General features: G+C 41.0%; 1 protein-coding gene across 3 annotated transcripts in view; it reads right to left on the bottom strand.

The window, feature by feature from the left end:
* The window catches only part of srl (sarcalumenin), an 18,809-nt gene extending 4,046 nt beyond the window's left edge, over positions 1-14,763 (bottom strand). Inside the window, exons 1-4 of one of the 3 annotated variants that reach the window (XM_019897384.1) lie at positions 14,645-14,763; positions 4,219-4,314; positions 3,790-3,885; positions 1,902-1,937 (exon numbers count right to left, since the gene is read on the bottom strand). In XM_019897384.1, the coding sequence (XP_019752943.1) occupies positions 1,902-1,937; positions 3,790-3,885; positions 4,219-4,314; positions 14,645-14,732 (316 nt within the window). In that variant the 5' untranslated portion in view covers positions 14,733-14,763. The remainder of the gene's footprint in view (positions 1-1,901; positions 1,938-3,789; positions 3,886-4,218; positions 4,315-14,644) is intronic. The other 2 variants (XM_019897385.1, XM_019897386.1) reach the window with 2 other exon arrangements.
* Between the last annotated feature and the right edge of the window lie 3,689 nt (positions 14,764-18,452).

The following is an 18,452-nucleotide window of genomic DNA, read 5'->3' as shown; positions in this document are numbered from 1 at the left end:
GGTTAAAATAATCTACATATTTTTATGAACATTATCAATGCATTTGCACAACGAAATAACGCTGAAATACAGAATAAGAGGCCAGACAAAGAGAAATCTCGATGTGCATTTGCTTAATTACGCAGATAAATCTTGTGGCTTACTAGGCTTTAAAAAGAATAATTCAAATCAAATAAATAGGTAAAGATATCTGAAATTATTTCTATAGGATTGTTTAAACAAAATTAACATACGTGCGCACTGCGTCTGGCCGACCGCGCTCCTGTTTAGCAGTTAAATAGCAATTAAATTACAGCGCATTCTCTGTTTTGTCGAAATTGTTTGTTTTAAAACAAGTATTCCTTAGTTTTGTATCCGCACATCGTTTTAGTGTACATTTTTTAAAACATATATTGTGGCAGGCATAAGGAGCACACACGATTGACTGTAAACACGTCTTTATTCCACGACTGCCGACAAGTGGATCTATTCTGAGCAAGGACAGAATAGTGTCCGCCATAATATTTATTAAAAGAAAAATAAATAAAAGTCCACGAGAGAGAAGCCCGACCCGAACCTGTTTTACTTCCGCATTCCTGTCGTTTTGGTCCGCAACAGAAACTGCACGTGTGACCGCAAGTGGAGCTGCTCCGACGCTGCGCCGGAGCTGTCACGCTCAGCAGCTTTGCACGTGTGACCGCTCCACAAAATTTGCTCCGGTGTAAAATATATCGCAACAAAATATTTCGGTGCAGCGTCGGACCAAATGTGTGCCGTGTGAACAGGGCTATGGTTGTCATGTGCGTGTCGAGGCTCACGCGCACACACACACGAGAGCAGTAAGAGTACATTTGCAGATCTCTTCCTCGTCATGTGCTGATTTTTTGATATTTTGAAATTTGCATTTGATGCAAAAAATCTGGACGCGTGTACTTCACTAAACACCTTAGCCTCAATTATAAGGCAATAGAACCATGTGTGTGATCTATGACCTGAACATGAATAATAATGGAAAAAACTATTTTGTCACCTGAAACTAAATACCGGTTTGATGGATACTTAATAAGAATAATTATAATAATATATGAATATTTGATGTCACACATTTGCTTTGATACTTTCTGGTCTATAAAGCATTAACCCAGAATAGGGTTGGGGAACCTTTTCCCAGGGGCCGTTTTGTGTGTGTGAAAAATGAAGAAATGTAAAATTTATGTCACATATCACAAGTATTTGTGGGTTTATTTGTATTTGGGGTTCTTGCTCCATTTGTTCTTTGATTGTGTTTGTTTTCAGAACTGCATGACAGGCCAGATCCACAGTAGGTTCCCCACCCCCTGATCCAGACTAAAGAAGGCTCCAATACAGGGCAGGCAAAGAGAAATGATTCAAGGCTATGAAGCAGTTTTAAAAGCACGAAAAAACTCCCCATCATTAAATGCTGCACTATAGTGTCTAAAAAGCAGTAAATCAGGAGCACAAACCTGAAATGCAAGTAGCGCTTTTCCTAGCAGTGTGACATTGTGTGTGGGTATGGGTATAGGTATTGGTGTTGGTGTTCAGTCGTTTTGGCCCAAACCTCAATTAATTCAGCCAAAAATGAGCAAGACTATTTCAGTCTCTTCATCCACACCCATTCATACTTTGCTCAAGCCAGAAGTGCACATGCAAGCCCCACGCATTTTGCACCATCACAAGAAATATTTGTTTTTCTTTTAAACTGGCCACAACATAACGTACATTGGCTGCACAAGTCAATGGGATGTAGTCCGAGAACTGCACAGCGCTCTCATTTTGGATGTCACGTGACTGTGTACCTAACATTGTGGCCGGTGATGTCAAGGCAAATGAGAGGGGTGGGCCAGGAAGGGGTTGAGCACTTGAGGCAGTGCCATGCACAGGTAAGCCCCAGCCGCACCCACCTGTGGCTGCGTCGCCCAGGGTTCGTCCAGGGTAGGCTGTTAGGTGGAGGGATGGGGAAGGGGAGCCAGGAGAGTGAGGAGAGCACGGTCAGGGAGGAAGAGTATGAATGGGTGGGAGATCCTGGCTGGACTCTTGCTTTTCATACCTTGAACTATCAGGGCTCGAGACCAACTTTTTGCACTGGGTGCACCCAAATTTTCCACTGCATCACACTCAACACTGCACTGTTATAGGTTCACTCCTTATTTTACACAAATTGCTGCCTGTCTTCTGAGGCAATATTAACTGTTAAATAATTGACTAAGTAACCTACCGAGTCTTAACTTAACTTTCAAGATGTCACTCATTCATCATCTGCAGCTATTTGACTCTATTTCTGACAGGTGTAGGTCGCTCGTCTCGGTCTGTCCCAGTAACACATTTTTTAGAACGATATATTCTCCCCGAAATGAAAATATGTTTGATGTTGTTTTTTTATGCTATCCCTAACATCTTAAATCAAGTATATCCATTTTTAAGAGCAAATAACTTTTTATTTTCAAGAAAAGTGAATATTGGCATTGAAATGTAGAACAAATAAATGACATACCGGCTGCATTACTGTCATGCACTTTACTTTGGAGTCAGCCAATCCTCCATGAAGCATCTCCAGTTGGTCCAGAATGCTGCTGCTCGCCTCTCGACTGGTACCCGTAAGAGGGAGCACATAACTCCTACTCTGGCATCCCTTCACTGGCGCCCTATACATTTTAGAGTTCTTTTTAAGATCCTATTATTTGTTTTCAAATCTTTAAATGGCCTCGCTCCACCTTCTCTGAGCTCCTCCGCCCCTACGCACCTTCTCGGCGCCCCAGGTCTGCGGACCAGACATTATTAGAGGTACCAAGAACTAAGTGGAGGCTCAGAGGGGATCGAGCCTTTTCCGTTGCTGGTGCCCCTCGTTGGAATGACCTCCCACTGAACATTCGGCAAGCCCCCTCGCTGCCCATCATTGAAACTCGTCTCAAAACTCATCTGTATTCTTTGGCATTTGACTCGGCATGACTCAGACTTGATCTTAGTTTTACTGTTTTGTGCTTTCTACTGCCTTCGTTATTAATTAATTGTTTTATTGTTGTAGATGTGATATTTGCTCCATGTACAACACTTTGTATCCAGAGCGATGGCTGTTTTAAAGTGCTCTATAAATTCTGTCAAGTTGAGTTGAGTTGAGATACCTCGGATGAATTACAAGTATAACAGATTGTTCATAAACATTGCATTTAGGCAAATATTAAACATGTGGTTGCGGTACAGTGTAGAGTGTCACCTCGAAAAATTGTTCGCACTGTGGTCCAACCATATTTATTTGTGTGTTTGTTTATTTATTTGTTTTTTGCTTTTTAAGGGGATTGAAAAATAAGGGTGACCATGAATTAGTCTCAGTCTAGAGCCCTGACTATGGAAAAACACTTTAAAAAAGTGATTTTGAGGCTTAGATGCAGAAAAGTCATTTAAAAAGACAGACTTTTTAAATGTATTTTTGTAAGTGGAATGAAAGGAATGAAAAGATGCACTTGAATACATTAAGATATGATTGAAAATCCAGTGCTAGGAGTGGGGAACATTTTTCAATTCATGACAACTAGAATTCATATATCATGATCATTTATATTCCTGAGACCCTCTCAGACTTTTACGATAGCAAAGTGGACCAAACTAAATAGTCTGTATGGCGCGTCTGCTGCGCATTCCCCACCCCAGCACAAAGAATGAAGTAAATTAATCAAATAGCTGAAGGTGTAAAAATGTGTTCCAAACTAACCGGTCGCTATAGCAACCCCAAGAAAACAGACCCTCACCACACAACACAACAAATATAAACGTCCTGAAGGCCTTTGGTGGCACCTGAGATCTCGTGTTGCCTCAGCTCGTTGTACTTGTAGGCCTGCTCCATGGGCTTGATGGAGGAGTGGTAGATCTTCCGCAGCCTCTGCACAGCCGCTGGAGAAACAAGACAACAGTGGGTGACTTTGCATTCATTTCCACGGGAAAAGACGCCAATAGTGTGGCACAATCACATCAGCGTCTATTGAAAGCTACGAGTTGCAGTTGACATGAAAACAAAATCTTCATCACTGGGCAGGTAAGACTCACTAGCTTAGTAAGTGCTACTGTTTTCGTTAGCAACAGCGTTCAACTGGGTACCACCATTACATCACGCGTCTAGTCGAGGGAGGCGAAGATTTGAGCGGTGTGCACATTTCTTCATCAGAGCAAGCCCAACAGCACCACCTGCTGGATGCGCTGCGTTTGAGCGGGCGCTCAATTTCTCACCTGCATAGTCTGCTGCTTTTTCCTCTGTGGCGAATCGAAGCGTCTCCTCGATGTGGGATTTATCTCGGAGGACGGACGTGAAGTCTTCCTCTTCTTCTGTGAAACAGAGCAAAGTCAATTATGTACAAGCGTGTTCCAAAACTTGAGGCAAATTACTACGCGTTGACCATCGGCATCAAAGCACAGGCCGTCCTGTGAGTGATGACTAAAAGCCACATTTAATTTACATGATTAACATTTCAGGGTCTTTATCATCTTTTTGTTGTTGTTGTTGCCAGCATCTAGTATTTTCCTCGTTTCACCTCCTGGATGCCCGTTTTTCGGTAGAGCAAGAGTTTATTGATTTACTCATTCCAAATGGTCTTTTCTCCGCTACCCAATTGCTTGTTTTCCACTCGTACGAAGCTCTCGGGTCCGACGGATTCATCACCAATCCACATATAGATTCCTGGAAATGAATTGCTGATCTCTTGTCAGATATTTGTCTGTTAAATTTACATTTCCAACCACAAAACAGATGGCCTTGTTAATACTTTTGAAGGGGTGGGGATGATGCTTGTGCTTGTAAATTTTGATTTAGAGTGTAAGAGAAGTGTTCATCCATCCATTTTCTGGACCGCTTATCCTCATTAAAAGTGGAGGATATTGGCAAGTGCAACGTGGGGTGGCATTCGGTGGATAGTGACATTGGGGCCAATCCAAGGTGAGTTGAGGCACGAGGTCAACTGGTCGTCAGCTAATCGATAGACAAACAACCATTCACGCTCACATTCAAACCTACGGACAATTCCCGAGAGCTAATATGCACGTTTTTGAAATGTGGCAGGAAACTAGAAAACCCACGTAAGGAGGAACATACAAACTCCACATGTAGAAAGGCTGGCGGTAGACTCGAACCCTGAACCAGATAACTTCTAATCCACCATGCTGCCCCCATGATATCAAACAGAATGCAAATTTGCATAATCTTCCTCTGAGCTCTAACTGTCCGTACAGTTCGTACGGCTGTACCTAATCAAGTGCCCAGTGAGCGCACATGTAAAGGGGAGTGAGAGAATCCCTCGTGTCACGTCCAGTTTAGAAGCTCTCGGATGACTTAGCTCACAGCTGTTATTACGCGCCGCTCTTAATTTAGAAAGCAACCTCCTGAAAATAAACAGACATTTGTTTGGTATCACAATGGGCTTTACAGCAAAGATAAGAGAGCGCGATGATGTGCCCTCATCTGTCTTTTCTCAGCTATACTTAGCCTCACACCACAGACTATGGTGGAGGGAGGCATTGTGTGCACAGGTTTTAGCACGCCTCAGGCAAACCGAGGTGTGTGTGTGTGTGGGGGGTGGGGGGGTATGTGAGAGAGAGAGAGAGAGAGAGAGAGAGAGAGAGAGAGAGAGAGAGAGAGAGAGAGAGAGAGAGAGAGATTCGGGAAGTTGAGCATGGCGAGGCGCGGTAGGGGAAAGTCTGGCCGACATGAGCCAAACATGCAGTAGGTGCACATCCAATGGCAGCTTTTAGGTGTGGCGTAAGTTCGTCGAGGAAGGACGGGGGCACCGCTGATTCTCCCTAAGTCAAGCTGCTAAAAATAAGCCTGGCTAATGTTTCCAATAATACAACGTGACAACAAGAGAAACAAGAGGGAGACGAGAGAGGGACCAGAATAAAAGCAAAAGAGTCATGTAGTTAGCAACCGTAACATACAGCAGTCAGATGGAAGCTTTGCTAAAAAAGATTGTGGCATATTTGTATTAAATCATATCTTATTATCTTGTACCATACTGTATTAGACCATACCATATTATATAATACCATTTCATGGTACCATATTGTACTCTACCGTATCATACCATATCATATTGTACCGTAACGTATTTTATAGTCTGATTTAATTCCAAATTATACCTTATTGTACTGTACTGTACTACACCATACTACGCCCAAATCAAAATGTATACCATATATTGTACTATAACACATACGGTAACATCAAATCAGACTGTCCACTATCATCTTGGATTACATTATATAGCTTGGACCGTATCACATTTTACTGTACCATAGCAGATTATACCACACTGTACCATATGTTGTACCATTTAATGGCATCATTTTGTACTATACCGTATCATTTTGGTCCAGATTGCATGTCATGCCATATTCCACCATATCTTGCTCTGCCATATTGTATTGTACCATAGTGCATAATAGTCGTTCAATAGCATAGAGAATTGGACTGCACCACATGATATCATACATAGACCTGCAGCGTATCATACAGTATAATATCATTCATCCATCCTTCATCCCTGTCATAATTATATCGTATCATTCAGGACCATATCATATTTCGTTCCATGTAATATCAAGTATTGCCACGTATGTCGTGCTGTATTGTACCGTAACATACCAGATGACGTTGTATTATAGTGTCCCAAATCACACTGCAGTACCATATTGTTACTGTACCGTATCATATCATATTGTATCAAATATTTGGGACCGTATCATACTGCACCATTCTGTATCATCGTGTTCCATATATTAGACCATACCAACCGTTAGACGGCTCACTTCATAAGTTGACACCATATGAGAGGTGTCCACCTGTAGAACACAGTGCTCACTCCAAAAACCCTTGATCATATCCTTCCCAAGCACACGTGCGTATCTTTTCACGCGGGCCTCCTGAGTGGACCTCAAGTCAACGTGTTGAGGCCTTCCGAACTACTCTACATCGAGATAGATCAAAGGGCCTTGTTGCTCGCGGAGGGCAGGGCCTTGCATCAGCGCGCAAAACGAAGCCCGCAGGCGCCAGGGGAGTTGAACACCCGACATTTGGGGCCCGGGACCATGTGTTGTCGCCGAGGCCGTTGCCACACAACGGCATTCACTAGCGGAAAACATTCTGGCAGGCATCGGCACAACCGGATGGAATGTTCAAGCCCGAGTCATGTCTCAACTTTAGAAGCTCACCGTCATCTTTTGGAAGCGGATTCAACATAATGTGGTGGGTAATGTATGTAAAATTTACACCATATAGTCATACAGCCTTCATATATGTACGTATAATACATGATTTAAGTGAATTTGTGGCCTTTTAATATGGAGTGCCAACCAAAGTGGTATCTTGACTTCTGAGGTCTGAACTCAAATTTTCCGAACTGAAATGAATGGAATTTCCATTTTTCCATTCTATCCCCCGCCCCCCGCAAAGAAAAAATTGTCAGGTGTTTACGAATAAGAGAATTTGAACTCTACAATATCTTACTTCATAAAAAATACAGTTGATAGTAATAAAAGAACAACGAATGATCCGAAAAATGGATTCAAATCATCATCATCATCAGGGCCCCTTAAGAATGGAAAAGGAAATTAAACTGAAGCACGCTTACATAAACTACTTCAAAAACGGTTCTGGCACTTGTTTCGCAATTCTTTATTAAATACAAAAATATGTTGATAAGTACTTGATTTTTATCTTACTTAATGTTTCTATTGAGGCTCTGCATTAACCATGATCATAATAAGCACTGTTTATTTTACAAAGTAAAACATTAAAAATGAAATGTAACCCTTTTATGCACCAATAATGATAACCAGTAACCTATAAACTGTCCACTGTTGTGATCGCTGTCCCCGAAAGGGTTAAATGAAATGTAATCTTCACATTCTTGTTACATTTGATGTCAATTCAGTGAGGCAGGTGGTGTTTAAAGTGGTGTATAGTTACACCACATTAATCGGCCAAATTTGAGCCCGATTTCTTCCTTGCAATCAAAGTCAGCAGAGGCCCGATTATTGCATCTCTTTGAAAAATGATCCTGACTATCTGTGGTGTGGTGTTCATTCAAAGTGATCATCCTCTCCAATCTGCTTGGAGACTCAGATTGGAAAAGTTCAACCTATTTAATATTTACAATCACAAAATCCTTTGGCCAAGTTACAGATTGTGATTGGTCATCCAAGTACACCACACATTGTAATTTTTAATCCGTTTAAAAATATATTTTTTTTACTCTTGTCTGCTGTGTGTCAATTACATTAAAAGAAAAATCGCCCATGACTTGATCAAGCAGAGGCAGATAAATACATTCTTATGCAGCGGATGGATACGCGAACCCTTAGAGCAGCCTTTAAACTAAAACCCCGTGGGATCAGGTTGCACTGCTGCACGGTGAAGGTAAATTAAATTAGAGTGACCACCACGAGCAACTGGCAGGTTTGTGGGGGTTCCACTGGATGAGGGACAGAGAATTTGTCTAAATTTAACCACATTCAAATGGATCTATTTAAAGCTAAATCTTTTTCCTATCCTGTTTTTAAATTATTTCTCTGATCAAACTAATTACAGGAGACGAATGATGCTTTTTTTTTTTTGTTTTGACAATTGAAAACAGTTTCTAGGTGTCGTAATGACCTGTGACCTTTTTTTGGACAAAATAGCACAATAAGAATGATTGACAGCTTTTACATGCGTTAGCAGAGCCAAAAATGTCAGGCTCAGACATGTAGAGGCTCATAAAGACAAAAGTATTCTCACGAGACAAGACAGGACTTTGCGTCTATGTGGCACATGTGGCAGACACATCCCCAAAAGCGAATACCATCAGTATTGCCACCGTGGCAACGACTTCAGTCAAGTATACCACTTAGCAGAGGCTAACGCTGTTCAGCTAATCCCTGGTTGATTCACCCAAAAAAAAAAAAACAAAAACTCCCGAAATTGTTCAACCCAAGCAGTCACATGAAAGTGGCTCTGGGCAAGTAAAATATTGCAGATGAGGGGGCACATAGGACCACACACTTCCTAACCAGATGTATATATTAAAAAAAAAGCTATTTCAAATACAAACAAAATATGTTGTTATGCAAAATATGTGCGGCAGACACATCCCCAAAAGCGAATACCATCAGTATTGCCACCGTGGCAACGACTTCAGTCAAGTATACCACTTAGCAGAGGCTAATGCTGTTCAGCTAATCCCTGGTTCGTTCCTGTTGATTCACCAAAAAAAAAAAAAAAAAAAACCTCCCAAAATTGTTCAACCCAAGTAGTCACATGAAAGTGGCTCTGGGCAACTAAAATATTGCAGAGGAGGGGGCACATAGGACCACACGCTTCCTAACCAGATGTATATAAAAAAAAAAAGCTCCTTCAAATTCAAACAAAATATGTTGTTATGCAAAATATGTGCTCAGAATAGATTTCATTATTGAGAATACAATTTCAATGTATGAATAAAAGAGCCACTATCCTAACCCAACAACACATGGATTGAAGCAAACAAGAATGTAATAAACACATTTGTATATTTTTTTCAGTGCAAAGGGCTCTCTTGCCTAAAAACGATAACATTCAAGAACAGCACAAAACTGCTCAACAAGAAACCAACAATAAGTTGAAGAACTCATTTTGTACATTATTTCACCCAAATTAACTCTAAAAATGTTATTATTATTGAGGTACTATGGTTGTCCTGCATCTCATTCCAAATCTGCAAAAAATTATGTGGCCTAACGACATCGCAGTATAAGGCAGTAAAAAATCCCTCTGAGGCTCAAATTAAGTTCTCGTAACAGGCAAAATCTGATACTTAGTTGTTGCAAATCTGCAACAACTGCCCTGAGAGGGGCAGGTGTTGCAAGCCACTATCCTAACCCAACAACACATGGATTGAAGAAAACAAGAATGTAATTAACACATTTGTATATTTTTTTTTCAGCGAAAAGGGCTCTCTTGCCTAAAAACGATACCATTCAAGAACAGCACAAAACTGCTCAACAAGAAACCAACAATAAGTTGAAGAACTCATTTTGTACATTATTTCACCCAAATTAACTCTAAAAATGTTATTATTATTGAGGTATTATGGTTGTCCTGCATCTCATTCCAAATCTGCAAAAAATTATGTGGCCTAACCACATCGCAGTATAAGGCAGTAAAAAATCCCTCTGAGGCTCAAATTAAGTTCTCGTAACAGGCAAAATCTGATACTTAGTTGTTGCAAATCTGCAACAACTGCCCTGAGAGGGGCAGGTGTTGCACAACTAAGACATGTCTTCCATCTAGTGGTGAGTGTTGATATCACCACTAAAAATTACTGTGTAATCATGCCTGAGAATTAGCATTTTTTCCTGCCAGCCTGTTTTCAGATTTGGGATTTGTTCCTGTTTTTCCGTAGAATTGTTTCACCCATTTCATCCCGTTTGTCGTGGAAAAAGTACACTGTATATTGATCAGTGATTTGAAGAGGTGGGTTGTAAAATTAAAAAAAAAAAAAAAAACAGAGACACTACACAACAAAGAGATAAAATACAGACAGTGGTACCTCTACTTACGAATGTCTCTTCATATGAAATTTTCAAGTTATGAAACGTCTCAGCAGGAAAATATTGCCTCTTGTTATGAAAGAAATTTCAAGATACGAAAGGTAAAAATACAGGATGACTTGCTAGTCGCAGCTCCGAGTTTCCTGAACGCAACATACTTATAGCTGCTCTGCCATTGGCTATTACCGAGCATCTTGCTGGCATCCCATTGGCTAAGAGGGACCTCTACCTTACGAGTCTATATGAGTAGATAGATGTGTGTCTATGCAGCGTCCTCGTCATTATGCCTCTCGGTCCGCGAGGCGTTGTTGTTGATAGTTTTACGTAAAAGTGAATCACCCAGAAAAAGTGTTAACCAGTCGGGCGATCGCTCACTCTGCTGATGTTTGCCTTGAATGTGGACTAAAGAGGGCAAAAAAATGATGAGGACACAGTTAAGACTTCAATGACCATCATTTTTATTCTTTACTCTATTCTTTGTTTTTTACATTTTGCACAACTCTCATTTATTTTGCAATAATCTAATTGTAAACATATATTTGTTACATATTTTGATGCATTTTTATGCTTTAGGAAACATCTTTGTCTGAATTTGGGGGGGTTTGTTGGGGGCTTGGAACGAATTAGGGCATTTACATGGAAAATGCATCTGAACTTACAAAATTTTCTAGTAAAGAAATTTCTTCCAGAACCAATTAATTGCGTAAGTAGAGGTACCAGTGTATTTAAAAATAATTCAACAAGGGGCCACTCAGAGTGTGCCGCATGTGGCCCCCAATTGCCCATCCCTGGCCTAGATGATCACGTCAAGAGCCATTATCGTTGACTGACACATTTTCGGAAAGAGATAATTGGACTTTTACTCTTGATGGGTAGACGGGCACGCCAGAAACCCAACGATTTGCACGCAAGACATCAAAAAGCCCATTTCCCAGAATATGCCCCTTTTAAATATTGTGGGCCTTTGCGAGCTGAATGTTTTTAGAACGACGTGGCACGGCGGCGGGCCGTGTATAGACGTGTGCTCCCACGTGTCGTGATGAGGAGAGGCCACGCTCGGACGGTAACAGGTGGCCCTGCTTATGGAGCTGGTACTCCCCCGTAGGTCAGAAATAGCCTCACAATGGGTCAAGAGGCAGACACATCGGAGGAGGTGGAGGGCTTCCTATTTTAAGTTTGGACTCTCTGTGTGTGGACAACTAGGGAGACATCCACTCAATATTAATTCCACTTCTTCTACTTCCGTGTGCACAGAAATACTTCCTCTCCAACGAAACGATGCTACTGGCCCTAATGGAGCGCCTTACGTCACCCACAAAGTAACAAAGGGCGAAGGCTCTCGCCGCCGAGGTGTTGATCTGACATCAGAAGACGCCATTGCTGTCCTTGGGAGGGGGTGGCTTGTCTTTAAGCCTCTATTTGCGCGTCTTAACGTTGGTGGTGTTAAAACGCGGTGCAACGAAAGAGCTGAGAGTCAAAGTGCCATTTAAAAGCTGTGCGCGATGCCATCACCGCTAGCGGTCTTAGCTTGAATGGCAGCTAGCCTTTGACTAGCTTGACTTTGGACGTGTTTTTATGAACTTGAGCGTTGAAAAAGGTCCATCTGCTCGAGAAACGGTGACAGGAAGCGTGAGAGCAGTTTGACGATTAAGTTCGAGGGCTTCGCCACAAGGGGGCGCAAAAAACGTCACTGATATGACACTGGAAGAACGTACAGTGGTGCTTTGACATACTCAAATCATCTATCACTCTTGAAATGAATGCAACTGTCATTAATCTGTTCAAGCCTCGAAAAAATTGTTGAATTACCTCATTATATTACCACAAAATGGCCTTGCATTCGAAATGTTGTCTACTGTATGTATTTTCAGGAGTCATGGAAAAAATGGCTAGCAAATATTTAAGTACAAATATGTTGTCCAATTAATGTTAAGAGGCATTTGGGGAAAATGCATGCTTGAAATATTTGTTTGGATTGAATGAAAATAGCAAGATTTTTTACTAAAAAGAAATCCGTTTGTCAAGGAACTTCAAAGAAACGCGATTTGCCAGAGTGGGCTGCATCAAGTGATGTGATGGGGTGGATGTACAGTCGTCACATCTTGAATCTAAAGCATCATCTCTACAACTATGTTTTCCCTTTTCTTTGACTTTTTGTGTGCAAAGCTAATTTATCACAAAAAAAGTGTTAATTTCCGGTCAGGTGCAATGAAGTGATGATTAAAGTCATGAACTAATAAGTCTAAAAAAAAAAAGTTAACAGCTGGACAATGAAAAAAAAAAGCCACAATAATAGAAAGTCAGAGTTAGCCCACCTACAGTGCAATGGATTTAGGTTTAGTTTTAGAAAGTAAACTTCAACTGGCACCGACAATGAAAGACCTTGAGGCCTCTTTTCTGGTGAATTGTTCACCATCCAACAAGCAGCTACTTGTTGCTATACCGTCCTGCACTCTTAAGTAAACTTTTTTGACTGAAACTAAAAGACAAGGAGCAAGGAGGAAAATCTGGATCGGCAAGCCCTCACTCCATGACTGCCGTCATAGGGATCTCCCGCTCATTCCACATTCCACTTGGGGGGGGGGCTCATATGGAAGGCTCAGCACCTTTAATTTTCCACTTCCACCCTTGGTAGACATCAATTTTCCAATGGAGGTTACATAATGGTGCCGGTGCTGCTAATCAAAGGGGCAGGACGATGCCGTGAACAGAACAAGAAAGGAAAAGACACGATGCTACCTCCTCATCCAAGCAAATAGCCGCATTTATATGACATCTTGGACAGTGCCAAGGAATCTTGTTGGAGTGGAAAAGTCATCCAAGTAACCAGTGCTTACCATAAACACATCAGTCTTTAGTCAGCGGCAGATGCTTTTATATGAGCATTTCCGTAATGCTTTTTAAAAAAAAAATCTTATTTAAGAAAAATAAAGATGTTCTTTTTGTGAATATTGTCTTGCAGTTGCTGTAGCAATCACCAATACTTATTTTTTTTTCTTCCAAACACCAATTTAACCCTTTCAGGGACAGCGGTAACTCCAGTGGACAGCTTATGTCCTCTTGTTTTATGTTGAGAGGGAAGAATTTTCATTGGTGCTGTATGTTACACATACGTACAGCACATTTGACAATAAAGTTGTATTCAATTCAATTCAACGATCATGTTATTAGATTCCAGGGTGCATGAAAGGCTTAAAACTTATGATCTTATTGTATGTCTGATACCAAATGATTTTTTAATTGTTTTTGCTTGTTTTCAAAATATATATAAACAGTGTTCCCACATCTGAGAGTGGCCTCTAATTAGAAGGACGATGCGAGCAAGTCTTCTTTTGACTTCTTCAAAGCGATGCTATACGATAGCCTTGAATGCTTTTCCCCAATGGTATGACATTGGTATAGGCAAGCAGCACGAATGGGGGAATAAGGTGGAGGGCGTGGGCTCGAGACACCTGTATGGCACTGCGGCCGAGCGGGCATGCACATCTAGTGTAGCCCCTCCTGCCGGGAGAAGGCATGTCCCTATATGGCCAACGGCTGGGAATAAATTGTGATTGTGACAGTGCAGAGTGGCAGCAGCTGTGCAGCGTCTCTAAAGGCTAGCAATGGGGAGGCCAGGGTGGGAGGAGGAACTATAGTGGACTACAGTGTTAGGTTTCAGGACGCCTTCCAATCTTAGACACCTGACTGCCGCCTGGAATAAAAAGGCCCTGGCGATGGGCTGCTCGGAAGCTCAACGCCATCCCAAGGACGGGCAAGGGTGACGCACAAGGGCACGGCCCTGTGTGGATGGCTTGAGACTGCGGGCGCAAGTGTGACACGCCAATGTTAGAAAGACCATCTAGAAGTAGCTGCGATCCCCCTCGACGCTATTATGACAGCAGGGGAGGGGGATGGCAGCGGAAGTCTCGGCAAATACATAAATCTACACGGAGTTTAAATAGCGCCTCATGGTGGCATTCCGCCGCCAAGCTGTCTTGTAACTGAGCCACAGTGGAAGTTTCTAGATGGAACGCGCACACTGTCAATCACATTGCAGTCATATGACCCACGTGTGCGCATTGACAAGAAGAAGAAGGGTGCTGTTAGGAGGTCTTACCTGCCGTGGCCTGCAAAAGCAGCAGGGAGACGAAGCAGCAGACGGAGATGATGCTACCCTTCATGGTGGCGGCCAGGAGACCTCTCATAGTCCCGCACGCACTATATATACCAAGGAGGGAAGGTTAAAGGGCAGGCAGGCAGAAGGGGCGGGGCCTGGAGACTGGCAGCAGCTGTGTGTGTGTGGTGGTGTTGTTGCTGTTGTTAGTGTCACTGCAATCCCAAAAGGGAGCCTGTACGTGTACAAAGCAAGCTGGGATTTTTTTGTTTTATGACAGTTCATTTTTATTTCATTTTGACTTTAGGGAGTAAATTCCAGCTTGTTTTAATTAGCTGTTTTAGTTGACTTTTTATTCCTTTTAGTATTAGTTTTTCTTTTTTTAAATATTGCACATGAAGTATTTGTCAAGTGCAAGATAAAAAAAAAAAGTCACCAAGTATTCTGTAAATAAGTACAATTCTCAAAGGACGTTTGGAACTCCCTTATCCAGTATGGATATACTGTACGTCTATCCATCCATTTTCTGATCCGCTTATCCTCACAAGAGCCGATCCCAACCACCTTCCGGCAGTAGGCGGGGTACACCCTGAACCGGTTGTCAGCCAATCGCACGGCACACAGAGACAAACAACCATCCGCGCTCACCCTCGCACCTAGGGACAATTTATAGGGTGCCATTGACCTGCCATGCATGTTTTTGGAATGTGGGAGGAAACCAGAGTACCCGGAGAAAACCCACACTAGGATGGGGAAAACATGCAAACTCCACACAGGAAGACTGGAGCTGCAATTAAAGCCCGCACATGTGGACTGTGAAGCCAACACGCTAATGAATGTACGTCAAGACCAAAATAAAGCCATTGAAAAAGAAGCTAGTTTCAGTTAGTGTTTGTTTTAAGCATTTCTGTTTTCATTTTTTTCATAAAAATGTTTTTTTCAATCTTAGTCTTATTTAGTTCATTTGTTTTTATTAACTACCAAAAAAACAATGGTACAAGCAGTGCGCTTTACAATTTGAATGATAATTGCATCAAGTCAATTTTCCCCTTTGAAGTGATTTGAAAATGACGTACATCCATTCCAGGCCTCGAAACATGCACCACAAGATTTTTGCTACGCGTGTTTAATAATGTTGTCAATCTAGTGACACTTGTTATTTGGAACCAACTGCATGAAATCCATTGTTAACTCATAATTAATCGCAAATTAATGGCACATTCTGTACCTCTTACAGAACTAAGAGGGAGTAGTAATGGCGAAACAAAATGGGCAAAAGAGTTAAAGCATGACTAAATTCAAGAAAAGTCACAATTTTGCAATTTCAGGAAAAAAAATGTATTTAATTAGGGAAAAAAAGCAAATGATAAAAATAAGATTGGATTTTATGAGATTTGTTAGCTTCAATCACTTTTTTCCCTTAACAGTAATTATGTTCCACTTTCACAAGAAAAAGCTAAGTACAGGAATTAAAATGCAATTTTTATGACTAATGAATCGAGCTCTTTTGTACACCATCGCACTAAATCATTGCAACGCTCAACAGGGACCGTTAAGCTGCAGAAATTTGTTTTGCACTTCAGGAATGTAAGCAGACATATTTTAAAAAATGCACTTAAAGAATGCAGCAAGACATACACGTTTGGAAAAAAAAAGAAAAAAGTACAAACTTTATTATTCTGTCTTTACAAAGGCACGAGCCTCTATCAGCCGCCAAAACGTTTCTCTTACAAAAACAAAATAGCTTCAACAATTACAAAAAAAATGACAGCATAGGAGAGCATGTAAAAATTGATGGGCTATATATGGAGAGTTAGGCTCCAGTATTGGACACATAAGTGCTGAAAAAAACATAACAAGAAGAGCCTATCAACAACAACCATTTGACTGAAAGCGTTATATCCATCCGTCCATTTTGTAACCCGGAGAAAACCCACGCAGTCATGGGGAGAACAGGCAAACTCCACACAGGAAGGCCGTACCCCGAAATCGAACCCTGCACTATGCCGCCCTAAAGAATTATACATCTTGGATAAAAGGATTAAAATTCACCCAATGTTTTTTTTGTTTTTATTTCTATTAAAGGGCTGTGATGTCAACAATGAAAAGATGAATTTATCTGTCCAGCAGGATAAAATCGCCATTTGTCCAGGGCGGAATGTGGTGAGAGTACAGCTAAGAACAATAAAGTTTCGACATCAACTGGGAATGATAAGGGTGTTCAACCCCTCATGGAATGTTTTTCGAGTGGCAAAATACATCGGTGTGCAGAAAATTGTGAATGATTTTTTTTTTTTTTTTTTGCTACAATGTGAATAATACAAAATGGCCATGTGGTCACATTGGGGACAGCGGCTCGTGCAGCGTAACCTCCATTTTGTGTCAATGTGCGACAAGCCATTTCCCCTCAAGGATTAAGAGCAGTGGACCCCAGCCTCTTTTTTTTTTTTCCAGTGGAAGGTATGTTCACATATTCAGTGGGAAAACTCTCCCAAACATGACTGTTGTGTAGTTGTGCGCTTTCATATCGCCGTATTTTGGAGGTTTATGAGAGTGATTGGAAAATTGTTTTGGGTTAAAAAAAATAATTATGAATCAATTAATCGCAATGTATTTCAATGGCCCGGTCCGCATGCCCTTGCCTGCAAATTGGGGGTTCCACAGGGTTCCCACTCTTCCACTTGCTTTTCATTTATGGACCTTTTAAGGAATTTTGAGGGCTAATTTAGCCATTTTTAAGGATTTTTTCTCCATTCAGCAGGGGATTCACAGTGGATTTAATGCCCGCTCAGCAATATGCGGGCTGAACAGAAAGCCTCATATCACTGAGCTGGTGTTCAAATCATTGCTGCCAAAGGAAGGGCACATCTCTATTTTTAGGGGCAATCAGCTAACCCTTTATTTGACATACTGTCGGTCAAATTTTCATTTTCCTACCTGTATTACAGAACTTGAATTCATTCTCAAATAAAGTACACTAAAAAAAATTAAATTTAGAAAATATAAAACTACAATTTATTTTTGAATAAAAATAAATTAAGGATTTTTATTTATTTTCGAAGCGTTCCCTGAAAATTAAGGACAATTAAGAACATAATTTTACAACTTCTTTTTTATGGATTTTTATGAACTTTAAGGACCCGTGGGAACTCTGTTCCACTGAACTTATGTTGGCAGACTTCCCCGCGCAAGTGATGTTTGATTGATTGACGCCATTTTTGCTTCTATGGGAATTATGATTGCTCTCTTCTTTTGCCATAAATGTCTGATACGCCCCCCACCACTCAAAAAGCCAAAGAAAAAGCATTTGAACCGAAGTCCTGCGAAATCGATTCAATTTTGGAGGTTTCGCTGCACTTGTCCTCATGTCCTTTGAACATTGTTCAGATATTTTCGTATTCGGAATCCATTTCAGTCTTAATTCTCAACAATTAATATTGTGCACATTTATGCATAATGGCTTTTCATTTAAGTTTTTTTTTTTTTTTTTAGTTGGATGGGAGGCTGGAATAAATGCTCTCTATGGAGTCACCAACCCGTTTTTTTAACTGAGTGCTAATTCTTAAATAGATTCTAAAAAGATTTGATAGTGACAGGCCTATTGCTTTTGTATCTAAAGCTATTGTTATTGCATATATATTTTTGTTAATATTTTGGGGTGTCTGGATTGGATTAATTAGACGTATATTTTTTAAAATATGATCTCCAAATTCAGATTAAGGAGCGATTTGTACAAAAATAACCACAGAAACGGTAAGATTCAACTGACTGTTTTGGTGTAGGTGACCCCTGCTCATATCAGGAAGGCAAA

This window comes from Hippocampus comes, unplaced genomic scaffold (assembly GCF_001891065.2).
Source record: "Hippocampus comes isolate QL1 unplaced genomic scaffold, H_comes_QL1_v1.1 scaffold238, whole genome shotgun sequence".
Taxonomy (NCBI): domain Eukaryota; kingdom Metazoa; phylum Chordata; class Actinopteri; order Syngnathiformes; family Syngnathidae; genus Hippocampus; species Hippocampus comes.
The sequence above is the reverse complement of the archived record's forward strand: the minus strand, read 5'-3'. Positions and strand labels throughout refer to the sequence as shown.